The sequence below is a fragment of the Orcinus orca genome, chromosome 20 (assembly GCF_937001465.1).
Source record: "Orcinus orca chromosome 20, mOrcOrc1.1, whole genome shotgun sequence".
Lineage (NCBI taxonomy): Eukaryota > Metazoa > Chordata > Mammalia > Artiodactyla > Delphinidae > Orcinus > Orcinus orca.
Genome location: NC_064578.1, coordinates 27,196,834 through 27,221,717, shown reverse-complemented (window position 1 = coordinate 27,221,717; position 24,884 = coordinate 27,196,834). Strand labels below are relative to the sequence as shown.

The window sequence follows — 24,884 nt, the reverse complement described above, 5'->3', positions numbered from 1 at the left end:
ATTTTTGTGACCCCTGCCTCTGTTCCTCTGACTTCCGTGGGTAGCGGCCCCAATTCACGGCGGGTCACGACCCTTCCCTCAGCCCACTCCACCCACGAGTCCCAAACGAAGTCGGCCTTTCTCGGGTTCCAGGTTGGTGGTCCGCCTAAGGGTTCAGCCGACTCATCCATTCATTGAGGCCGAGGCCGTAGGGGCTTCCCTCCAGGGCTCCACGACTGACTCGGACCCGGAATCAGACTCCGTTTCCCTCTACGCCTCCTGTGAGGGATTCAAGCCGGCGTCCGAGCCAGGGAGGGGCGTCAAAGTCTTCAGAGCACGGAAACGCCGCCCACGAGCAAAGGTAAGAAATAGGAATTACCGCAAAGTGCTGACTAAGGCCTCGTCCCCGCTTCGCCCCAATCCAAGATGGAAGGTCCGAGGCGTCACGCTGCTCCCGAGGTCCCGTTCCCATTGGCTATACTGGAATTGGTTTTCCAATAATGCGGACGCTGATTGGTCAAGCCGGGACGGTTGCTAAAGGGATTGGCGCAGCAGCCCTTGGAGGGCGTCTCAAATTTTGAAAATGCAAACTAGGTTCGCGGAAGAGATGGAAAGGGGAGGGCAGGGAAAACTTGAGGAGGAGGCGGGATCAAGGACACGGCAGCTCGCATTGGTTCATTAGAGGCCGAGGGGCGGCTCCTGAACACTCCTTCCTCGTGATTAGTCCAATTCAGGAAAAGGGGGAGGGCACTAAGGAAAAGCGGCAGAAGCGCCTGCTTCTATTGGTCAAGCCCGGAGGGGGTTGGGGCGCTCGCGGCGGCTGATTGGTGCGAGAGGTGAGGAAGGCGAGGCTCTGAGCCGGAGGTTTTGTTGTGAGGGTCGGTTGTCAAGCAGCGGCCAATCAGGCCAGGGGATGGAGGCAAGTGGGGGTCGCGCCTGGAGCGGAGCCTCGGCCTCCAGAGCCGCAGCTGCAGGTGGAGTGGACGCGGGGCCGAGGGCGCAAGGAAGCGAGGGGAGGATGAGCCCGGGGCTGGGCTGAGCCTGCCGGGACCGGGACGGGCTGCGGCGGAGAGGGCTCTGGGCGGAGGGAGGCTGGAGCCTGTGTCCCGTAAGCTGAGAGGAGTGGGAGGATTAGGCGAGGCCGGGGGACCAGCCCTAGCTTCGGGAGGGGTGGGACCGGCGCGGAGGCCGGAGGGGAAAAACCAGGGAGGCCGGAAGCAGAGCCGGGGGTCTAGTAGGAGGAGGGGTGATGAATAGGGACGCAAGAAGCAAGAGAGTGAATGAATGGGGATACTGTTAGCGCAGAGGAAAGGGGGAGACAAGAGGGTCTGGCGAGGCAGGGGCCAAGTTAGGGAGCCCAGGAGACAGGATGTGCACGCATGGGGGGACACAGGCGGCAGGGAGAAGGAGGAGTGAATGGAGGACTAGAGAGTCTGAACTGGGGAACCCAGGAGAAAGGGGAGGGCGAGGATAGGGTTCGTGGGAGAGAGGCTTGGAGGAAGGGGATAGGAGGCTCCATGAGGTCGCCTTTTAGAGTTGAAGAGTCATACCGACTCACGACCAGACTGGAGGCCTAGTTCCCAGCACTGTCCTTGGGAATTGCAGGGACCCGGTGTAGTTCCCTTGATACGAACTGGACCCCCAGGGCCCTCTTTGAGGCTCTCCCCAGAGAAGACTTCAATGCCTATCTCTAGGGTGCCTCTGATGGGCCCCTAAACTTAGCCTCTGACTCCGCCCCCTTCCCATACGTCAGACAGACAGTGACTCCCAGCAATCTATCTGAACTGCAGACATGTGGTCTTCCCCGCCCCACCGCAGCTGCTGCATTTCAGGCAGCCAGCTTCCTGGAACAGAGCCTCCTCCCGTCATCCTGGCCTCTGGGAGGACCTTCTTTTTCCCTGTATTCCAAGTCACCCTGCCTGAGGTACCCCCTCTCCAGATTCTCAAACCCAGTTTGCAGCGTATCTCTTGGCTCTGGTGGCTTTGGTGGGTGTTTGTCTTTATCAAGTGGCCTTGGTCATCCAGGGAGCTGCATCTGCAGGTCTGCAAACCCAGGGACCCCCTGAGCTCCCCCTGAGTGTTTGCTCACAAGCCATCACCTCTGTTTGTGTTCCAGCCCAGTGTTGAGCTGAGATGGCTCAAGCCTGACATTCCATGACCCAGGATCCCGACGGTCACGCACGGGCTGCTGCTGTGGATGATTTAAAACCACGAGGTGGTCCGGGGCTGGGAGACGAAGCATTCCCTCTGCCTGGATGTGTGGAAACTCCCTGCCAACTTGATTGGCGGATCTGGGGGGGATCCACCCCCACCCCACAAGGAAAGCACTGTCTACTGTGGGTGGAACTTCAGGTGCCAGCCAGCTGAAGGATGGCCACCCCTGTGGTCACCAAGACGGCCTGGAAGTTACGTGAGTGGTTTTCTTTCTCACCCCATTTACCCTGATAGCTGTTTGTTGCTGGGTGGCCTGAATCCCCAACTGTGTCTCCAGTTCTAGGCACAGGGGGAGACTCCATGCTTTGGAGTAAAGTAGACCAAGATGCAGATCATGCCTTTGGCGTTTTGTAGCTGGGTGACATTGGCCGGGTGACTTAACCTGTCTGAGGCTTAGTTTCCTGTCTGTGCAAGGAGATAATCACGCCTCCATTCTAGAGTTGCTGTGAGATTCAAGTGAGAAAATGAACATAATGAAGCACTTAGCAGGATTTCCAGTTAGGCTGGCAGGCGGGATGGGGCAAGAAATCCTGAAAGATGTTCTTGGTGTTTTCAGACATCTCACAAGTCAAGCTCCCCCGTCAAATGAGGGCATCTTGGGCTGGGGGCTGGGGTGAGAGGATAGGCAGAGGGATGCTGATAGCCTCTGGAATGTACCTGAGCCCAGGCACCACCCACCCCCACCGTTACTCTATACTGACAGCTCTAAACTCTTTGGTCTTAGGACACCTTTATACTCTTAAAAATTATTGAGGACCCCAAAGAGTTTTTGTTTATGGGAGTCATATCTATCAATATTTACCACGTTAGAAATTAATACTGAGACATTTTAAAACACAAGAACGCAGAAACATGCCGTTAGTGATGACGTCCTCACATGTCATATATCTCCTGGAAAACGCCACCATATTCTTGTGAGCAAATGAGAGTATAAAAGTCAAATTCCATCTTAGTATTATGATAAAAGTAGTTTTGTTCTCTTGGACCCCCAGAAGGATCGTGAGGATCCCAGTGTTCTCCAGATCATATTTTGAGACCTGTTGCTCTACACGTTGGTGCTTCTGTGGGCTGTACCCCGCCTGTAATAACTGGTTGGCATAGATCTGGTGTGTCCAAACTGGTCACCCTCTGCTATGAGCTGTCCCTGGGCTGTTTTCAGAAGCTGGGGCAAGGCTCCTTCAATTTTTTAACTGTGAGAATCTGGGCAAAACTCTTTGCTGGGCCTCAGCATCCTCATTTGTAAATGAGAGGTTTGGGCCATTTTCAAATTGTTCCTCAGCCCTAGGGTTCTGGGAGAATCCTGTTATGGGCTCCCAAGGAGGGTATACTTTGGACAGAGTGGCTTTGTATTTATTGGAGTTATGAATGTATACCTTCAACAGCTGTTTTTCCTGAGAAACCAGGAAAGAACCAGGCACTGGGGAGACAGTGGGGGACAGAATAGACAAGGTCCCTATGCAGTGGGGCTCAGAGCCTGGGGAGAGCAACAGGCAGGAATCAGATAATCACACTGACCCATCTCTCCTTGGAACCTAATTCCAAGCTTGAACAGTTAACAGTTGTGCTTTGAATCAGTTAACTAGGTGATGAGGGGTGGGGGTAGGGGAGTGCTGTAGGCTGCCTAAACAGCATGTGCAAAGGCCCTGAGGCAGGAAGCTTGGTGCATTGGAAGGCCTCAGAAGAGGCCATGGGCTGCAGCACAGCAGTGGGGAGAATGTGGTGTCACGTAAGCTGGTGAGGACATGTGTCTACAGGACCCCAGTCCTTCTGAGGTTTTGGCTTTATCTGAAGGGCAAGGCTAAGCCCTAAAGCATTCAAGTGGGAGGTGATGTGATCAGGCATGTTGGGCATCTGCTGACAATTTCATGTGCACAGCAGTTTCCATGGGTATAGACTGTTTGAGAGCCCAAGCCCAAATGACCTCTGGCTCCTTGTGGCTCTGGAGTCTGGGGAGGATCAGAACGTGCTTGGCCAGCGTGAGGTCATTGAAACCTAGTTCTTTGTGTCTTCTGTTTGGGGTACAGGTGCTCAGTGCCTCTGGCCAGAATGCAGTGTTCCCCCAGCTCTGGCTGGGATGTGGGGTCCAGGTTGTGCCACCTGAGCTTGGGAAACTAGCATGGGCCTGTGCCACAGGGTAGAGCAGCAGCCATCAACCTGGCCTGCTGTGAGGATCTCTATTTGTTTTTATTTGTTTGTACATTTAAGTTCAGTACCCAGGCCTGGACCATTGCTGGATGCTGTCCTTCAGGCCAGAGTGGGAGCTCTTGGGCCAGTGCCCTATGCCGAGGCCTATGCCTGGTGCCTGAGGTGTGCCCGCCTTTCCCCACCCCACCGCCTGGTCCCTCCAGGGGCTCCAATCAGCCCCCTGCTCAGGCTGCTTGCAGGGGAGTGGTCTGAGCCCTTCTAGAAGGGCCCAGCCTTGAAATCCTTCTCACCCTAAAGTCTGTGGTTCTTCAGGCTGGATGCCCTGTTTCAGGGACCATCTGATCAGGCTGGAGTGTGAAGACAAGAACCTTATTGCTGTCCCTACCCACTGTCTCTTAGCACCTGGCCTAGAGCAGGTACCCAGGAAACATTTATATCATGCATTAATGGCTGTCTCTGGGGGCAGTAGTCCTGAGGTGCAGAGAGGGGTGGCAGTGTGCCCAGGAGGCCCAGTGCCATGGGGGCCAGCCAGGACTTTGCCTGGGAAGGGTGAGAGCCGGGGTGGGCAGTCAGGCCTCTAGGTGGGTCACACACACAGGGCAGCGTACACGGGGAGTGTCTTCAGGGAAGGGGAGAGGACCCTAGGCTGGGGATCAAAGTGCTCAGGGGGAAGGTGGTTTGCCCTCTAGCTGGGTTGGGCTGTCAGTTTGACCCAACAGAAGCTCTTGAACATATAAGTGTCTGTGACCAGAGCCCCAGAGCATCCAGGCATCTGTCCCTACAGTGTCCAGAGGACAGAAGGCTCCTTGGCTGAGGTGCGGACCAGAGAGAGGCCCAGCTTCCTCGAATCCAGTGGTGGGGTCCCCAAGGCCCTGGCTCAGGTTTGGGCCTGCTGGGAGCTCTCGCCCCGCTGGGGCTGGCCTAGCCGGGCCTTGAGGTGGGGTGTTGTCTGTGAGGTTCAGCCTGGAGCCTGGTGCCCTGGGCAGCTCTGACAGCCCCTGTGAGCCACGCCACCTGGCAAGCATCCCTCCTGGGCCCAGCTTCCCAACCTTCCTGCCATCTGAAGTGGGCACCACAGAGACCCCCAGGCAGGGTGGAGGCCAGAGCAGGTGCCCAGGAGGGGCCTCTGCAGGGCAGCCGCACCGGCCTCTCCCTCAGAGTCACCCACGCCGGCCTCGCAGCTGCCTCCGGGCATCAGCGCGTTGGGGTTTTCCCTCATCTGTGTGGGGAGACCTGTTTCTTCCCTCTGCGTTCTCAGGAGGAGCTACTCAGGCCCTGGCTCGGAGGCCAGGGCTGCCTCTTGGTTCCTTGCCCATGTTTTGTTCCCTGGAGGCCCTGGCAATGTCCTCTGAGACATATGTCTGCTGCCCCCCCCAGTCCAAGCCAGGGGCCCTCGTGGCCGCCCACAGTGACCTTGCCTCCCGCTCTGTCCGGTCGGCCCTCATACCTAGACCCCTCAGTCGTCTGCGTCCTGCTCCCTCCTCACCCAACCCACCCTCCTGGGCCCCAGTGCCCGCTCTCCATGGCGTCTGGTCCTCGGCCTGCCAAGCAGCCGTGAGCACTCAGCCCCTCGCAGCAGCCCACAGGCATGTCCTCACTGAACCCTCAGTAGCCCAGTGAGCCAAGTACTGTTATTATCCCCATTTACCCGACGAGGAGCCCAGCACTCAGAGAGGGTGAGCAACTTGTCTAAGGCCACACAGCTTGCAATAGCAGAGCTCAGACCAGAACCCAGCCCATGATTCTGAAGCTGCGGACTGAAGCCCTGGCTGAGCTCACCTGGGGTCAGCTCGTCTGTGGTTGACCTGCACGGTTCTGAAAGTGTGTTCCCCAAAGCAGGAACACCAGGCGGCGGCTGAGACGCTTAGGTGGTTACATGGGTCAATATTTTTTATTTTAATAATTGTTTTCATTTTTCTTTTTGTGTCATAGAAAAAATAGAATGAACATATCAAGCTTAAAATTTCATGCATATTATTACTTAAACGACACAGCTAAATAGAAATAGCAAGTCAGTTTTAAAAATTGAGCATAGTAAGTCAATAACAGTACCTGTGGCTATACAGAAAAAGGAAAAAAATCATGAGGCCTAAGGGAAGGATGGAAATGACTGAAGTTGAGAAATAGTCATTTCTGTCTCAGGCCCAAACTCTGCCTCGTCCCACGGCTCATGGGGGTGTCTGGGCACCAAAGGGGAGCCACACGGGGCAGAGCCCTGCCGCTGGGCTTCGGGTGCCAGGGCTGGTGGCCGAGCAGGGCAAGGCCTAGCCCTCCTCCCTGTGGCCCGTCAGGCCCCTGACTGCCTTGTCCCTCTGCTCTTTCCTGTATAGAGGAGATCGTGGCCCATGCCAGCAACGTATCCTCACTGGTGCTGGGCAAAGCCTCGGGCCGGCTGCTGGCCACAGGCGGGGATGACTGCCGCGTCAACCTGTGGTCCATCAACAAGCCCAACTGCATCATGGTGAGGCTCGGCCGGCAGGTGGGGCTGGGAGAGGTGGGTGGGCAGGCCAGGGTTGGGGGCTGGGAGCGGGCAGCTTTGCAGGAACCCAGCACATCAGTGCCTTCCCCAGCTGTCTGCTCAGGAAGGCCCAGGACAACCCTGATGGCTGGGACAGTGACCTGTCCTCAGGAATGGGGGTGGGGGGAGGTCACCTGGCCATGGGACAGAACCCTGGGGAGCCTGCGTGAGAAGGGTAAAATAATCCCACGGACCCGAATTTGAGCCTCCCCTGCCCACTGGCCTATCCGCTTGCCTGTCAGTTACACGTGCGGCTGTTTTGATTCATTCCCCACCTCATTCCACAAAAAAGATCTGAGCGCCCCTGGTTGGAGCTGATTAGAGGACTGGTTCTTTGACAGTGTTACCAAACTTAGGTCTGGCTGCTCGCAGCTTGGAAGCCAATACTCGAGAGGCAAGTGTTGGTTGAAAGGTAAGGTTGCTTTATTCAGGAGGCCGGCAACTGGGGGGAAGGCAGACGTGTATCTAATGGCCAACTCCCCCCCGTTGATCAGAGGGCAAGAACTTCTAAAGGAGAGTTTCAGGGGTATATAGGTGCTGGGAGGGTGCCATGCAGAGCAGCACGCCAGCTCCGACAGTCATCTTGAAATTGTCATGCAGTGGTCAGATCAGCAGCATCTTTAGTACCGGGGCCTGTTTGGTCCCATTTCTTTGAGGCCAGTTCGTGGAAGCAGCTTATGTCATGGCTATAGTCTGGTGGTCATGTAGTCAACTTTTTCACCTGGTGGGAGTTTCAGTATCTACAAAAAAGCTCAAAAGATATGGTTCAGATTATTATCCATAGCCCTTGAAGAGGAACTAAAGGTCCTTGACTTTGTGGAATGACTAAGCTATTATTATTTGGTCTTGTTTGACTGCTTTCCTTGCTGCTGCTGCATTTTCCTCACTTCTCTGATTAAATTTATCCTTTGACAGAAGTTTCTCTACAGACAAAAGGCAGGCAGAGGACATGCGGGGAGGTGTGTCTGTCCTAGGAAGGCCCCACAGGGTCCTGCTCCATTTCAGTGGCACTCTCTCCCTGTACACAACTATATTCAATGCCAAAAACTGTTTTCCAATACAGGAAAGTGTAAAGGAGGGAAAAAAATAACAAAAATGAATCACATATAGTTTGATTATCTAAAGACCATTACATTTGGTATTTTGGTCTGTGCCCTTCTAGGTACGCATGCGTGTGTGCGCAGACTTGTGCCTGTATGTACACGTGCACACATGCAAACACGCCTACGTGTACACACACGGAAACGTATAACAGTATGTTTCCAGAACACTATCTTACTCTTCTGTAGCCTGTTTTTTTTAAAAAAATAACAACATCGTCAGCATTTTCCTGTGTCAACAAATACCCTTTTATGATGTGATTTCTAAAAGCTTCGCAGTATTTCATCGTAGGGATGAGCTTGGCCACGCCTGGTTCCCAGCGTGGAAGTCATTGCCGGTTTTTTGGCTCTGCTCAGCCGCAGCGGGGAACATCCTCCTCTCCCTAAATCTTTGAGCAGATCTGCGACTTCGCATTGAATCTGTGGGTGTGGCATGTTTTAAAAAGCTCTCAAAACATATTGCCAAACTGCCCTCTGGAAATCAATTTACATTCTCACCAGCAGCACAGAAGCCCGCCCTCTCCCGCCACAACCTTGCAGCACAGGGCAGTATCAGTCTTTTGACTCTTGGCCAAGTAAAGATAAAGATAAAAAGCGGGCGGGAGGTGATATTTATTTATTTACTTATTTGGTTGCATGGGGTCTTAGCTGCAGCAGTCGGGCTTCGTAGTTGCGACTTACCAGTTCCTTCGTTGCAGCACGCAGGCTCCTTAGTTGCAGCTCCTTAGTGGTGGCACGCGGGCTCCTTAGTTGTGGCATGCATGTGGGATCTAGTTCCCCGACCAGGGATCAAACCCCAGCCCCCTGCATTGGGAGTGCGGGAGTGCAGAGTCTTATCCACTGCGCCACCAGGGAAATCCTGGGAGGTGATATTTATTAGTAGACACTTAATCAGCTCAGTGTTCTTGTGAGGTCCAGTGGACAGCTGAGATCTGACCCGAACCACGGCCAAGGTTAAGGACAGAACTGAAAGTGTTTTGCTTCACTTTGCTTTGGGGGTTCAAATGTGTTTCCCCTCTCTGAAATGCCAAAGTAACATACACCAATTGAAAAAGAATCAACAGAGGCTGACAAAAAATGGACATGAAGTGACCCCCATGCTCTCGCCCTCAGAACAGCACAGTGGACAGCATGGGGTCTGGCCTCTAGACTAAGCCGCTTAACACCAGGTGCCGCTCGCAGGCCCCCAGCAGGCCTCATCCCCTCACTCGCCACAGAGCAGGCCTCTCAGTGCCTCAGACTCACCAGGTTCTTTCTCACCTCAGGTGTATACACATGCTACCACCTCTGCAGGCAGTCTTTGCATTTCTGTGTGTTTTTGACTGTGAGTGAACTTGTATAGCTCCCTGACCCACACATTCCTCCCTGGAGACAGCTGTGGCTCCCGATGCCTCTGTGTCCTTCCAGGATTGTTTTATTTGCAAGCAAATGTGCATGCCTGGTCCCCTTCCCCTTCTTAGTTTGCACAAATGCTATCGAACAACATATACTGTCCTCCACCTTTTCTCACCTAAGAGCGTCGTGGAGATTAGTCTTTCTCACATTCAGAGGGTGCCTCGTTCATCCTTGTGGCTGAATGCTATTCCATTGCATGGTGGCCACAGCTCATCTAACCAGTTTCCTGTGGTGGGCATATATATTGTTTCCAGTCTCTTGTCAGATTCACGGCAAAGAATGACCTTGGGTCTGTGTTGTTTCACGTGTGTTGCGTGTGTGGGGGGTAAGCCCCAAGGTGGAGTGGCTGGTGTGCAGGGAATGTGCATTTCTAAATGTGGATAGATTTTTGCCTAATCACCCTCCATGTAGTTTCTACCCATTTATACTCCTGCTGGTGATACTGGGGAGTCGGGCAAGCTGCTTGTAACTGTCTGGCCTTTGGGTCGTTCTGCTGAGGAGCAGTTTTCCCCTACTGTCCCCAGTTCCCATGGGAACATGGTCTTAGCAAACGCTGATGGCATCACCACTGTGCATTCGGTGGCCAGTGCTGTACGGGGAGTGACAGACACCACGGATTTAAGATTCCAGCCTCCTCTCCAGAAAGCTGGAAGTTCCAGCACCTCCCACCCCCATCCCTGGGCTCAGCCCTGCCCAGCTCTGGCCTGGTCTGAATTGGGGGGAGCCTCTGTGTCTCCCAGCAGAGTCACTCCCAGGTCCCCTGGGTTCCAGAGCCCCTGCCTGAGAACATGGCTGGGTCCTCCAGAGGGGGCCGCCCCTGGGGATCCACGCATTCCAGAGGGGCGAGGTGTGTGCCGCTGACGAGCCAGGCCTCAGTTCTGCTGTGGTTTCCCCTCCTGAGGGCTGGGTCGGGCAGAGAGTGGAGATGGGAGCACAGCCCAGGTGGGCGATGCTTTGGACTTTAGACTAAAAGGTCAGCTGCCCCCCTCCAAGGGGCCCAGGGCCACTTCTGCAGGTGATGTTCATGTCAGGAGCACAGGGGTGATGGGTGGAGCATGACTGGGGTCTGGCCCACTTTTAGCCCTGGGAGCCGAGAGGCCTGGGGGTGGCTCGGTCTAGCACAGCATCCCTGCTTGACATGCCTCCCAGGGACCCAGATTTTAGGGCCATAGCCGGGGGTCTGTTCATGCAGAGTGCTGAAGCTGCCACCCTCTCTTCACAGAGCCTGACGGGTCACACGTCCCCAGTGGAGAGCGTACGTCTCAACACCCCTGAGGAGCTCATTGTGGCCGGTTCCCAGTCGGGCTCCATCCGCGTCTGGGACCTGGAAGCTGCCAAAAGTAGGTGTCCGCACTTGCCTTCCCCCCCACCACACCTGCAGTCGTGCTTGTCCTCAGCTTTGCTGTCCAGCCGCTTCCTCCAGGAAGCCTGTCCTGACTAGGTTTGGTGCTTTTCTCCTGGGTGCACTGACCAGACAGTGTGGTGACTCCCCATCCCTGTTGACCTGGCAGCAGTGACGTACATTGCTTTCTGAGTGATGCCACTGAGGGGGCGTTCTGTAAATGTCTGAATGATGGACAGATGTGTGCATGAGTAGGTGGGTGTCTGTGGATTCAGAACCTGGAATGACATCAAGTGCCACCAGGGACCGCGCAGGACTCGTAAATGAGTGAAGGGGCTGTGTGCGGAGAACCAGGGTGTGTGCCCCGCTCCCGGGGGTCCCCACTCAGCTCCAGCTAACTGTTGCCTGCAGGAATGGGGCCTGGGCGGCCAGACTTTCTGTTTCCTTGTGCTTTGTTTGTTTTAATTTAGTTTTCATCTTTATAGAAGTTATGCATAGTCTAAAAAGGCAAATGCTGGTAGTTCACAAATGGTCACAATGGAAAGAGGAAGCCTTGCCTCACTCCAGGGGCCTCAGCCTTCTGTCCTTGCACCTGGTGAGTGCTAATCGCCTCCGCTTTTCCAGGCAATGTGGATATACTGCAGTTTCTTTTCTTTTTAAAAACACTTCATACGTTAGCTGTGCCATCCTCCTACAGAAAAGGAGAATTGAGCTCTCAGTGCTACCCCAGCTCTGTCACTCACAACATTTCCCCCCCATCCTCCCTGAATCACCTTTTAAATACTCAGTGTTTCCATTATCAGGACCTATAGATATTATTCAGAGCTGCTTGTATTTCTTTTCTTTTGATAATTTTGTTTCCCTGGAATTAATAGTTGTTCTATCTTTTTTTCATCTGCATGTTTTCTGTGTCTTTGTTACTAATCCAGCCCCAACTTATCTGCCAGAAGAGTAACCCTCCTCCTTGAGTTTACCCCCAAACCCATCCCATCATTGAGGTGTCTCTTCCCAGAGCCTCTGTCCCCAGGTCCTAGTGGCCTGGGAGCTCCCAGGCCTGCAGCCCAGCTGCCATCCTGGGGCCCTTGTCTCCTCCCCGGGGAACTCTCTCCGTCTCTGCCACACTGGATCCCACGTTGTCACTTTTCTTGGTTCCCCCACTCTTTTAGGTGCAGCACATTCTTTCATAGCTTACTGTGAAAGGGTACACTGCAAGCACAGTTTTAGAGGCTGAAAATGACTTTATTCTTTTCTTTTTTATAAATTTATTTATTTTATTTTTGGCTGCGTTGGATCTTCCTTGCTGCGTGTGGGCTTTCTCTAGTTGCAGCGAGCAAGGGCTACTCTTCGTTGCGGTGCGCAGGCTTCTCCTTGCGGTGGCTTCTCTTGTTGCAGAGCACAGGCTCTAGGCACGTGGACTTCAGTGGCTGTAGTGCATGGGCTTCAGTAGTTGTGGCATATGGGCTCAGTAGTTGTGGCTCACGGGCTCTAGAGCGCAGGCTTAGTAGTTGTGACGCACGGGCTTAGTTGCTCCGTGGCATGTGGGATCTTCCCGGACCAGGGTTCGAACCCATGTCCCCTGCATTGGCAGATGAATTCTTAACCACTGACCCACCAGGGAAGTCCCTGAAAATTACTTTATTCTAAAACCACCCCCCTTTTATTTCTAAGAGTTGGAGTATAGAATTCTAGGTTGGGAATACTTTTTCCTCCGAATTGTGAAGGTGCAGCTCCGTTGCCTTTTAGGTTCCAGGGTTGTTGTGGGGAGGTCAGTGCTGTCTCATCCCAGATCCCTCTCATGGGACCTGCTTCTTTCCTCCTTCTGCCTCTCTCTCTTCACAGGTTTGTAGGATCTTCGTCCCAGTGTTCTCAGGTTTCATAGAATAGGCCTTGGTGGGCCTATTCTCATCCCTATGCTGGATCCTCACTGGGATCTTTTGGTCTATAAACTCATGCCCTCAGTTCTGGGCCAACTGGGGAGTCCTGCCTTCCCTGGAAGGGGGGCTGCCTCTCAGCCTTGCTGGCTGTTGCCACACAGCAGTCTGGGCACAATGTTGCTAGCTGTACAGATTTTTCAAGTGAAGCTGGGAATCTGGACATTTATGTGGAATCCACCCATTTCTGAAGGTTGACAGCTAATTCAACATATTTTTCAAGGGCTTCCCTGGTGGCACAGTGGTTAAGAATCCGCCTGCCAGTGCAGCGGACACAAGTTCGAGCCCTGGTCCGGGAAGATCCCACATGCCGCAGAGCAACTAAGCCCGTGCGCCACAACTACTGAGCCTGCGAGCCACAACTACTGAACCCGTGTGCCACAACTACTGAAGCCCGTGCGCCACAACTACTGAAGCCTGCACACTAGAGCCCGTGCTCTGCAACAAGAGAAGCCACCGCAAGGAGAAGCCCACACACCGCAACAGAGCAGCCCCCGCTCGCCACAACTAGAGAAAGCCCGCATGCAGCAGCAAAGACCCAACGCAGCCAAAAATAGATAACTTAATAAGTCAATTAATTTTAAAAAAAACCATATTTTTCAGAACACTCTGCAGGCTGACACTCAGAGGTCCAAGTAAAACCTGTTTGCTCCCTGCTTTTTGCCAACCTCTAGTCTGGACCTTCCAGCATGCCAGGCGGGAGGCCATCCCCTACCTGAAGGACAGGAGAGGAAAGGGTGACGTGGATTTTGCTGCGTCTGCCTCTTCCAGAAGAGATGCCCCCCTTGCCTGGCTGAGACTTGAAGGTCATTCCAGGCCTCTACTCTGGTGCTTGCTCTACCTCTGCTGCAGGACGGCGGCCATTGGCCATGCATGGCTGGTGGCTGGGTTCATTCTGCTCTTGTATAGGTGATCCTCAAGAAATGACCTCAACCCGAGCCTCTTGGGTGGTGCTTGCCCACCCAGTGACAGGCTGTTTAAGAAAGACAGAACCCCGGGACTTCCCTGCTGGTCCAGTGGTTAAGAATCCGCCTTCCAATGCAGGGGACACGGAATCAATCTCTGGTCGGTCAGGTAACTAAGATCCCACATGCTGTGGGGCAACTAAGCCTGCGCGCCGCAACTTCTGAGCCCGCGCACTCTGGAGCCCACGTGCCACAGCTAGAGAGCCTGCGTGCGGCAACTAAGACCTGATGCAGCCATAAATAAATAAACAGACAGAGCCCCAGGCCCTCTTAGATAATAAACGGGCTGAGTGCTTAGCATCTCAGCATGCGGTCCCACTGCCTGGCCACACACAGGACCCACAGTGCGGGGGCATCGCTGGACAAGGGGCCAGGGAGGAGCAAGCCTGGGCTGGCTGGGCTCCAGCTGAGAAAGCAGAAAGGCTCGGGCAGAAGGCAGTTCATTTCCTGGGAAGCCTCTGCCTGGACCCAGATCCCAGTGGAGGGCACCAGCCATTCACCATTCACTGAGGAGCAAAGGAAAAAGAGAAGCCAAGGGCCGTGATTTCTCAGCCATGACTTTCATGCATAAGGGAATGTGAGGAATTTCTTGAGGTGGGCAAAGAACGGAAACTGAAGACCTCTGGAATTCCTGAGCCCTGGACTCCCAGAGCTGGCTGCTCTACAAGGAGCTTGTTACACAGTCCAGACCCCACTCCCGGAGAGCCTGACTCAGTAGTGGGATGGGCCCAGACTCTGGCTTTCTTAAGCTTCTAGGTGGTTCTGATGCAAAGCCAGGTTGGCACTGTCTCCTTATATGACAGATGGACAAACTGAGGCTCAGGGAGGGCCCTGAACTTGATAAAGCCTCTGTGGCTGGGGGTGGCGGAATCTGGGACTCAAATCCTGGTGTCAAGACTCCCATCCCAGTGTTGTCCGCACTGCCATTTGCGGGGGGTTCAGCGATGGAAGAGAAACTTGCCCGTAGCATCCTCGGCAGGAAGAGCTAAGACCTCAGGCCCACCTCCACCCCCAACCCACCACAGTGTGAATGGAAATGATACAGAGGCAAACTGGCACCCCACATGCAGGAAGGGGTTCTCAAAGGGCTGCCTTACTGTCACATCAGTTGCCCATCACTGGAGGGTTCAGCTACTCGGCTGGAAGGGTTTAGAGATTCCCATGTGGGGCAGACAGACCCCGGAGACCCCTCCACTCTGCAGCTCCTGGATCCTGCGACCAAGTCCGGCCTCAGGAGGCCTGCCGAGAGCCCTCCTGGGACAGAAGACCAAGGGCAGAAATCACGCCGGAAGAATGTGTTCCTGCCTGCTTTCCACAGAGCAGCCAGAGGGCGAGGGTGGCTCAGCTCAGGATTCCACAGGAAGGCATATGCTTCATGAACGTGAACCTGCCACATCCTCTCAGGGCGGGCCAGGATTTTGGAAGCCTGGCTTGTGGGATGCAAAGCAGGTGGGCTGGCGGGGGTGGTGTGGACTGGGGCAGGAGCCAGACGAGTCTCCTCCCTCCAGGACCTGGACTGGGCAGCATGTGCCCGAAGTCCCCTTGGCCAGCCAGGCAATGCTGAACCCCCGAGACAACTACAGAGAGTGAGGAGGGCAGCTGCTCAGGTTTTGGTGCGGTTGCATCTTGTCCTTAAAGCATTACATCTGGGGTCTGCTTGAACACCTCCTCCAACAGACAGCTCACCACCTCACAAGCCAGCCTGTTTCACCTTGGCACAAACCTAAGGATGGCTGGACTGCCACACACCTTGGCACCAGCACTCCTGGGGTGGACGGTTTCATTCAAACAGCGGAATTATAAATCTTATAAAAAGCAAGACACATGACGCCAGAGAGAAGAGGCAAACTTGAGTGGTACCGGAGAACACGCTGAGACAGAAACGCAAGGTTTGCCTGCAGCCTCCCTCATCTGCCACCCACTAACATCCTGTTCAACGACCACCGCCTCCAAAAAGCCCCCCTGGATTTCTCTTTTCAACCTAGCAGCTTCTCCCCCAGCTTGGACCTCTCCTGCATCTCTCTCCTTGCACTGTCTCGGGTGTGGTGGGATGCCTGGCAGACCATAAGCTCCACGTCCACATCCACAGGGCCTGAGCCAAGTACAGTAGTTACCTGGCTCTGCTGACTCTGGGGCTTCACTCTCATGAGAGCATGCTGGGACAAGCCCAGAGGTGCAAGCTGCGGGGAGCTTGCAGGGAGTTTTCTGAGGGCTCGGGTAATGGCAGAAATGGCTGGCATCTCTTGAGAGGAAAATAGGAAAGTTAGTTGTTAGGGTGGTAGGACTCTGGTTGATTTTTCTCCTTGTTTTGAAAGCCTGTGATACTGTTGTGTTTTTCTGTGCAGTCAGTATGAGAGCACACACACAAACGAACACAACAGCCCTCGCTCCACCAGCCATCCTGTTTGCCTCTCACGCCATTGTCTCTGCTCTCTTCCTTGTTAGTCCTTCGCACACTTATGGGGCACAAAGCCAACATCTGCAGCCTGGATTTCCACCCGTATGGCGAGTTTGTGGCCTCGGGTTCCCAGGACACGAACATCAAGGTGAGCCACCACTCTGCACCCTGGCTCTCCCACTGGGCCAAGCAGTGGGACTGGGACGGTGTGTCCCGTCTCGGGTGGGGGGGGTGGGCTTTGGCTCTTCGGGGGACATCTTCCCCCTGTGTGGCAGCATCCGTGCCCTCCCGGGGCAGCGATGTGGAAGCGTTTGCCAGACATTTCTGCTCGGGATGCCCAGCTTTAGTGAGCAGTTTCCAGACCCCTGTCACTTGGAGGTGTAATGACCTGGAGGTGCCCAGAGCCCCTCTCTGCTCATGGCCACATGTTGCCCTCCGACCCAGGCTCCAGGACTTAGCTTGGCTAGGCCTCCCCAGCCCAGCCCACCTTGGTTGTGACCTGTCCTGACCCTGCCCCCCTCTGCTCCTCTGCTCACAGCTCTGGGACATCAGGAGGAAAGGCTGTGTGTTCCGATACAGGGTAAGCAAGGCACCCTCTGTCCGTCATTCCACAAGCACGTTGCAGGCGCGGAGCATGGGGTGGTGTCCAGACCCTGGCAGGGGCTGGAGGGGACTGTTGTCCAACCTGGGTGAGAACGTGAGAAACAAGAGTCCAGATGAGAAACATGCATCTGGAGCAGAGCAGGAGTGCGGTGGGTGGTCTACCTGGACCCCCGGCTTTCCGTGACTCCCCGCAGAGCTGTGTTTACCAAACTGCTCCACGGTTTGCAGGCCGCTAGCAGGAGTCATTAAGTGAAGGGGGTTCCTGTTCATATGAGTTTGGAAGGACTGGGTTTAATAATTATTTTGGGGGGTTTCTAGACCCTTTGACATTAAGAGGAGGCATTTAACTCTCCAAAAAGAGACACAAGACACATTGCTTCCCAAACTGTCAGGCCACGCAGTGTTATTTCCTGGAGCGTCCTGCAGGACTGGGGGTCCGTGACCGCATGTGGAGAAGTGTCCCTCTGTGACATCTCCCACATGTGGCTGTCAGTCCCCTCCTTGCCTGCTCCCAGGAAGCACTGCTTATGGAGGGCAGGGAGGAGTGGGTGGTGGGGAGAGAAGTCCGCTGGGCCCAGGCCCCTCGGGTGCTCACGCTCTGTCCTCCCCTCAGGGGCACAGCCAGGCCGTGCGGTGTCTCCGGTTCAGCCCCGACGGGAAGTGGCTGGCATCGGCCGCAGATGACCACACGGTGAAGGTAGCTCCCGGCCTGACCCGGGCCCAGGGCTGGGGACTGGGGTCTGCTGATCACACTCAGGTTGGGTCCTCACCTCCCTCCTGATCGGGCTCGCACATCCCGAGCCTGTCCAGAGTGGGAGGTGGTTCGTGGATAAAGAGCTCGGGCTGGATTGGAGGGCGAGCGGGCAGCTGAGGGCCAGGCTGGCCCTGACCTCCACCCTGACCTGCCCCAGCTCTGGGATCTGACTGCTGGCAAGATGATGTCCGAGTTCCCCGGCCACACAGGGCCTGTCAACGTGGTGGAGTTTCACCCCAACGAGTACCTCCTGGCTTCTGGCAGCTCTGACAGGTGAGGAGGAGCAGGGCTCGTCGCCCGTGACTGCTGTCCCTCACGTCCCTGTCCTCTGGCATATGTCTGTCCCCAGTCTGGTTTTGTGTCCCAGGGTGTCATATGATCCCAGGTAGGCTGAATTAACTGTCAGCCAAGCTGGGATGGGACCCGGGTCACATCTCTCTCCCAACCCTGGCCCCAGTGTCCTGGGACTTCATGGTATGTCTGGATCCGGCCCCAGTGTCCTGGGACTTGATTGCGTGTCTGGGTCCAAGGCCCATATTCACCTCCCAGGTGCCGAGTCCCCTCCCGCTGCCTGTGCAGGGCCAGCCTATGGCCCCAGGCATTGCTCTGAATGGCCGTGACCTGGGGCGGCAGGTGTCTGGAGAGAAGTGGGCTCCCCCGGCCACTGGCCTGTGTGGAGGCCAACACGTGGCACTGGCTTCCCAGCACAGCCTGACTTCCTTTGCAGGACCATCCGTTTCTGGGATCTGGAGAAATTCCAGGTGGTGAGCTGTATCGAAGGGGAGCCAGGGCCTGTCAGGTAGGTGGGCGGCTGGGCAGTGGGCCAGGGCCCTCCTCCCGGGCAGTGGGGTGTGGCTGCAGGTGGACCTTTCCCATCTCCGCTTCCGCTCCCTCCCGTCCTGGGCTCCCCGCAGCCTCTCCGGTGTCTCCTGACCCACGGCCCACTCTCGCCTGGCCCAGGAGCGTCCTCTTCAACCCCGATGGCTGCTGCCTGTATAGTGGCTGCCAGGACTCACTGCGCGTCTACGGCTGGGAGCCCGAGCGCTGCTTTGACGTGGTCCTCGTCAACTGGGGCAAGGTGGCCGACCTGGCCATCTGCAATGACCAGCTGGTGAGAGAGCCACCGCCCACCGTGCACCCTTCTGCTGGGCCACTCGCCTGCCTCCGCCTCAGGCCCCCAACTCCCACCTAGCCCCGGGGGGTCCTGCCCACCCCCCACCCCATCCCCCCGTCCGCCAGCACCACCGCGAAGGGTCCCGCCCCAGCTCTGCCGCTTCCCGCAGATAGGCGTGGCCTTCTCCCAGAGCAGCGTCTCCTCTTACGTGGTGGACCTGACGCGGGTCACCAGGACGGGCACGGTAGCCCCGGACCCCATGCAGGACAGCCAGCCCCCGGCACAGCAGCCGCCACACCCCAGCGCCCCGCTTCGGCGCATCTACGAGCGGCCCGGCGCCACCGGCAGCGAGCCTCAGAGGTGGGGTGCTCGGGGCCCCGGAGGGCGCTGGGGGGCGCAGGAGGCGGGCCCGCAGCCCCTGCCTCACCGGGGCCCCCGCCTCCTTTCTGCCCGGCCTGCTCCCCAGGGTGAAGCAGAACTCAGAGAGCGAGCGCCGCAGCCCCAGCAGCGAGGATGACCGGGATGAGCGGGAGTCTCGGGCGGAGATCCAGAACGCCGAGGACTACAACGAGATCTTCCAGCCCAAGAACAGCATCAGTGAGGCCTGGGCCCTCCCCTCCGAGCCCCAACGTTCCCCTCTGTGAAAGGGAGGCAGATGGTCCTTTCTGGGGATGGCGTCCATGTTGCTGCACTCCCTTAGCTTAATTCCTAACCCATGTCTGGGCCCAGGCTCTGTTCCCTGGTCCTCTAGGCCCCAGCAGAGGCCCAGCAGCCGCTCAGTGCTCGGCCTGCCCCAAGCAAAGGAAGGCCCAGTGGGGCAAGGGGCCGGGAAGGGGCAAGCCTGAGGGTTCAGGGCCCGGGAACGGGTCAGTCTGCAGCTGTGCGCACGCCTGGGAACCACCTTGCATCTGCCGCATCCTGACGGGCCCAGGGTCCCCGGCTGGCCGGGCCCTGAGGGCTCAGACAGCAGCCCTGGGCTGACCCACATGAGTCCCCAACCCCCTCTACCTCCACAGGTCGGACGCCACCCCGAAGAAGTGAGCCCTTCCCAGCACCCCCAGAGGATGGTGAGTCGGGGGGCAGAGCCTGGCCTCCCAGGGTCCCCAGCTCCCTAGTCCTCCCCTTCCACAGCACAGTTTCCAGCCTCTCTCCCACTGGATCTTTTCCCTCCACTCGCCCCAAAGCACCTGCTGTGTGCCAGGCCCTGTGCCAGGCCCTGGTGATTGAGCGTGAAAAGGCAGGTAGGTGCCCCCGTCAGGAGCCCACACCCAGTGAGGAAGGCGAACGGTAGGCAGCCACAGGGTAGGAAGGAGCCGGGAGTGGTGAGAGGCTCTGGGGCCCGTGTAGATGGGGGGCCGTGAGGCTCTGAGGAGGCGGCACATCAGGCAGGCCTGGGGGCCAGGTGAGGAGACAAGGAGGGAAGAGCCTCAGGTGGGAGGGAGCCGAGAGGACAGCGGGGGCTTGGGGTCCGGGAGCAGGAGGCCAGGCCCTGCAGGCCCTGGGTTGGGGGCTTGGGGTTTTGCTGCTGGAGGGCTTAAGAAGGGAGAAAACCTGCTCTGCTCACTTACGATTGGAGAAGGTGGCAGGGCGGGGCACCCTCATCCTCCAGCCCCTCCCTCCCTCCCCTGCTTTCTCCTCAAGGGGCCATCTTCTCGTGCCCCTCGGGCTGGGTTCCTGAAGGGCCTCTCTCTCTCCCGCACTGCCACTCACCATCCACTATCCACTCACCGCCCCCCTCCCAAAAACACTCCTTTCCTAGTGAGGCGACAGGAGCGCCCCTCCCTGGAGCTCCCTGGGTCCTGTCCACACACAGTGCTTGGCGCCTGCTTTCTACCAGCCCTGTGGCTGAGTGGGTGGCAAGGGAGGGGACAGGCCCATCTCCGGCCCGCAGGCCTCCCGTTAGAGGTGCCGCCCACAGCCCCAGCCCAAGCCCTGCCTTCTGCCCGCCCGTCCCTTCTCCTGGCCTGACCTGACCCACTGATCTTTTCTTTCTGCCTCCAGACGTGGCCACAGCCAAGGAGGCAGCAAAGCCCAGCCCAGCCATGGACGTGCAGTTCCCGGTGCCAAAAGTATGTCCAGGTGGAGCGGGCAGGGTGTGGGGCTCAGAGAGGGGCTGGAGTCCTGAATCGGCGCTGGGGCGGCCCTTGCCGGGGAGGGGGGCTGAGAGGGAGGGAGGGAGAAGAGGCCTTGGGCTGGCCGCCTGCTGAGCCCCAGACCCCTCCAGCTCGAGGTCCTGTCCCGGCCCCCAGTCGTCACTTCCACCCCCGCACCCAAGGCCGAGTCTGCCATCATCCCTGCCACCCGGAACGAGCCCATCGGACTGAAGGCCTCTGACTTCCTGCCTGTGAGTGGGGGGCCCAGGCTGAGGGCGGGTGGAGGCCCGTGGGGTGAGGGCAGAACTTGGCTCCCAGCATCAGGGCACCCGTCCCATGCAGGCCGTGAAGATCCCCCAGCAGGCGGAGCTGGTCGACGAGGATGCCATGTCACAGATCCGCAAAGGCCATGACACCATGTGTGTCGTGCTCACCAGCCGCCACAAGAACCTGGACACCGTGCGGGCCGTGTGGACCACGGGTGACATCAAGGCAAGTGCCACCTCTGCCCGGGTTTGGGGTTGAGAAGAGGGCCGCCCGAGGGGCACAGGGGGAGCTAGGCGGCCCCTGTCACCACGCCGAACAGTCTTATGAACAGCCCGCAGTAAATCCCATCATCACGCCACACCCAGGCAGGGCCACTCAGTCCCCAGTCCCCTCTGACGGGTGCTCTGTTTGCACAGACGTCGGTGGACTCGGCCGTGGCCATCAATGACCTGTCCGTGGTCGTGGACCTCCTTAACATTGTCAACCAGAAAGCGTAAGTGGCTGTGGCGGAGGGGGGGGGCGGTGGGGGGAGTGGGCAGGGCCGGGCACTGAGGGCACGTGTTCCTGGCCCTCTCCCCAGCTCCCTGTGGAAGCTGGACCTATGCACCACCGTCCTGCCACAGATCGAGAAGCTTCTGCAGAGCAAGTATGAGAGGTACGGGTGGGGAAGCCGCACCTGCCTCCCAGCAGGGAGGGACCATGGGAAAGACCCCCAGGGCCGGTGCCCTTGTGAGGTGGCCGTGCAGCATTGCTGGGCCCTCCAAATTTGAGAGGACAGAGTGAAAACGAGCCCATGCTGCCTCTCTGATCCTGTTTCTGCCCCCTTTGTCTCTGTGTACCTTGCTCTCTATTTGTGACTCCATCTATCCCTCTGCCTCTGAAGCTACGTCCAGACGGGCTGCACCTCTCTGAAGCTGATCCTGCAGCGGTTTCTGCCCCTGATCACAGACATGCTGGCGGCCCCGCCCACCGTGGGTGTGGACATCAGCCGGGAGGAGAGGTGAGGAGCCAGCGGCGTGTGTGGCAGGGGTGCCAGGTCAAGCGAGAGCACAGGCCTGGGGGCCCAGCCTGCTTGTTGGCGGCCCTGCTGAAGCAGCTGATAGAGGTCATTGTGCCTGGGACGGTGGCTCAGGGCACGGGGTAGGGTTGCCAGAGCCTTGGTTCCCCCATGGCCTGGCTCTGCCCTGGCCCAGCCTCAGTGGGTCCCGCACTCTGGGCCTCAGCCTTCGTCCGGGAGGAGGGCCGGAGCGATTCGTACAGGAAAGGCTCCGGGATCGGGTGGGGGTAACGGTGACCGTGCCGGCCAGCCACCTTAAGCGTGGCCCCTCTGCCCGCAGGCTGCACAAGTGCCGGGTCTGCTACAAGCAGCTCAGGAGCATCAGTGGCCTCGTCAAGAGCAAGTCGGGCTTGAGCGGCCGCCACGGCAGTGCCTTCCGCGAGCTGCACCTGCTCATGGCCAGTTTGGACTGAGGAGCCCAGAGGGTGGTGGCACCCTCAGGCCTGGCCTCGGCCCCCCACTCCTGTTCCCTGTGCGCCCACCGGCCCATGAGCCTCTGCCCGGCCCCCACTGCTGCCTGCGGTCATCCTAGAGGCGGTGGCGCTGGCCCATTGGCCACCTCCGCAGCCCTAAACTCTGACAACTTCTCTCCAGCAACAGCTGCCCAGCTTTGTCCGACTCCTGCTTCCTGGGGCAGCGAACCGAGCCCTGGGGCTGCTGCTGTAATTTATAAAGTGAATTTTATTAAATTTGTAACTATTCCCTGCTTTCCTTGCTGGGAGGTGCAGCCTCTGGCCACAAGGCTCTCCGGGGCCCCATATTGCCTGCCTGGCTCTTCAGAGATGAGACCACGCCTTCTCCAAGACCCAGAGGCGGTGCACCAGGCAGCGTGGCCAGCAGGGGGCAGCAGAGCGATGGGCCGGCGGGAAGGGGTAAGTTCAGACTTGTTCTGGGGAGAAGAGGGACCCAGCAACTCCCCCTTTCACGGCTAGGAGAAACAGGTGAGGAGTGGGCTCATCAGCTCATCCCCTGTCTCAGCCACACTCCCACTGTCCCGTGGATGCCTCCAGGGCCAGCAGGTGTACACTGCAGGGGGCCAGGACCCCAGCCTTGCAGGCATGGCCACCGCTAGGCTGACCCAGGGCCCACCACCCTCCCCCATCCCTCCAGGAGGCCTCCAGGGATAGGACCGGAAGGGCAGCTGCCCCGTCCTCCAAACAGCTTTCACTCCCTGCAGGAGCCCCCAGTGCTGGCTGGCCGGAACAGCTCCCCTGACCCAGTGGTCGTCCCTTATGCTCCTGAGGCAGGTTCCACCCCAGTTTGGTGGGAGGGCCTCACTGAGCCCTGCCCATGTTTTCCCAGGTTGGGACCGGGTGCAGGCCAGCACAGCCCCCGTGGTGGCGCTGCCCTGGTGGGTGGGGTGCTGTCAGCAGAGGGAGGAGGGGTGCAGCACTTACCTGTGGCCAGTTCACTTAAGGGGGCAAGGCCAGGGCAGGCGGTGGAGTGGGGCCCACTCCGGCTGGGTTTTTGGCAAGCCTGTGGAGAGCTTGAGTTTCCCATCTATAAGATGGAGGTGACAGCACTGTTGTATGGGTCACAGTCATGATAAGGGTGGGGGGAGGGGGCCCCTCCTAGTCAGGAATGTTCAGAAAAACATGATCCTGACTTGGTGACCAGCCAGCAGTGGGGAGCCAATGGCACGTGCCAGTGCCCTGCTTGCCCCCTGCGACCTGACCGGGGGTTCACGAGACCAACTCTTCCAGACGATGCTTGTGTAAAAAGGTTATTTTAATAAGTAAAAATGCCTAAGCTTCCAAAAGTTCTTAAATAGGATTTCAGAGGGAGGAAAATGTCAAGAGGCCAGTGGGCAAGGCGATAGCCTGGTGCCAGGCACATGAGGGGGAGCAGCAAGATCCCCACCCGCTGGCCTCCTGCCGGCCATAAATACAGCCCGGCCCGCGGCGGCGAGGGCCGTGCTCCTGTGTACACCTAGGAACACTATATACACGCCCAGTGAGACACTCTCCTCCCTGGGAGCCAGGGAAGAGTGGCGCAGGGCCGCCCACCAACCGCCCAGTTCCCACCGTTCCTGTGCCTTCTGGGGGCTCCTCAGCCCCCCCACTAGGGAGGGGCCCTGCAGGGTGGGGAGGGCTGGGCCAGCCCATACCACCTGCGCCCAGAGCCACAGCCGAGACACCCTTTCCTTCTGAGCGTGTTTCTTATCTCTGAGGGGAGACGGGCGAACGAGGAGCCTCCACTCTGGCCTCTGCCTTGTGGGCTCCAGGCGCTGCAGCAGGAACAGGCCAGGCAGGCATCAGGACCCAGTCCCTCATCCGGCAGAGTGGGCATGTCCATCACACAGGCAACGGCCTCGACTTCCCTGCAGGAGGGGGAGGGTTCGTCAGCACCAGGACTGTCAGCCTCTGTCCCAGAGCAGGAGGGAGCTGCAGAAGCACACAGGCAGCAGGCAGCGGACCCCAGACCCCGCCCTGAGCAGCCAGCTTCCCGGCACAGCCCTGCAACCCGAGGCGGCCAGGCGGCTGGGCGGGCAGCCCTGGGCTGCGGGCCCGACACTCACCTGGAGACTTTGCAGCCCCAGCCGTCAGGCTGAAATCAAAGCAACAGGTATCTCACCGGTGGGCCCGCCTTGGGCCAGGACCCCCCGGGACCCTGCTGCCCCCCTCTCCCTTTAGACTCAAACACTCACCAGGCCCTTCTGTGAGTGGGCCAAGCTGGAGGCTGGAGCCCCGTATTCTAGTCCTGTGGCCTGGCTCACTCCTCATCTGGGACAGGTGAGCCTTGTCCTTTCTACCCCCCGGGAGCCAAGGCCTGCCTTGGACAGTGTATCGTGCATGAGCCCAACCAGCCCAGCCTCAGAGGATCAGAGGATTGTGTCCTGGGCCTCCTGTCAGCAGCCCTGCTAGGAGCCCGGAGGGCTGGACCCAGCACTGTCTGCCCTGGCTACTTCCCAGGGCCAGGGAAGGTTGTGAAACAGGTTCTGGAGAAGTTTTATAAACTTAAAAAAAAAAAGGAAAGAAAAGAAAAAGCCCATTCAGATAAGGAAAGCCT

General features: G+C 57.7%; 2 protein-coding genes across 18 annotated transcripts in view; one reads left to right on the top strand and one right to left on the bottom strand.

Annotated features, from left to right (window-relative positions):
* Nucleotides 1-796: 796 nt before the first annotated feature.
* Nucleotides 797-24,862, top strand: KATNB1 (katanin regulatory subunit B1). 6 transcript variants are annotated; one of them, XM_033419056.2, is made up of 20 exons: nucleotides 797-953; nucleotides 2,096-2,389; nucleotides 6,669-6,799; nucleotides 10,574-10,691; nucleotides 16,035-16,135; nucleotides 16,526-16,567; nucleotides 17,204-17,287; nucleotides 17,502-17,617; nucleotides 18,072-18,143; nucleotides 18,305-18,455; nucleotides 18,628-18,818; nucleotides 18,925-19,055; nucleotides 19,475-19,525; nucleotides 20,460-20,527; nucleotides 20,683-20,802; nucleotides 20,894-21,043; nucleotides 21,235-21,311; nucleotides 21,399-21,473; nucleotides 21,702-21,818; nucleotides 22,604-24,862. In XM_033419056.2, the coding sequence occupies exons 2-20, from the start codon at nucleotides 2,350-2,352 to the stop codon at nucleotides 22,659-22,661; spliced, it is 1,893 nt and encodes a 630-aa protein (XP_033274947.1). In that variant the 5' UTR covers nucleotides 797-953; nucleotides 2,096-2,349; the 3' UTR covers nucleotides 22,662-24,862. The 6 variants fall into 6 exon arrangements, with proteins under 6 accessions (XP_033274947.1, XP_033274946.1, XP_012395024.1 ...); XM_033419055.2 differs by lacking the exon at nucleotides 22,604-24,862 and adding an exon at nucleotides 22,156-22,576 and having other exon boundaries at nucleotides 20,734-20,802; XM_012539570.3 differs by lacking the exon at nucleotides 22,604-24,862 and adding an exon at nucleotides 22,156-22,576.
* The window catches only part of KIFC3 (kinesin family member C3), a 35,635-nt gene continuing 34,336 nt past the window's right edge, over nucleotides 23,586-24,884 (bottom strand). For 10 of the 12 annotated variants that reach the window (XM_049702850.1, XM_004264934.4, XM_049702849.1 and 7 more), the window contains one exon: nucleotides 23,586-24,195. In XM_049702850.1, coding sequence (XP_049558807.1) covers nucleotides 24,170-24,195 — 26 coding nt within the window. In that variant the 3' untranslated portion in view covers nucleotides 23,586-24,169. Of the gene's footprint in view, nucleotides 24,196-24,393; nucleotides 24,423-24,884 lie in introns of all 12 variants that reach the window. The other 2 variants (XM_004264935.4, XM_033419043.1) reach the window with 1 other exon arrangement.

Coding starts and splice junctions, on each gene's coding strand:
- KATNB1 (XM_012539570.3), top strand. CDS start 2,350: ATGGCCACCCCTGTGGTCACCAAGACGGCCTGGAAGTTAC. Junction 17,618..18,071: donor GCTTCTGGCAGCTCTGACAG/GTGAGGAGGAGC, acceptor CTTCCTTTGCAG/GACCATCCGTTTCTGGGATC. Junction 20,528..20,682: donor TGCAGTTCCCGGTGCCAAAA/GTATGTCCAGGT, acceptor AGACCCCTCCAG/CTCGAGGTCCTGTCCCGGCC.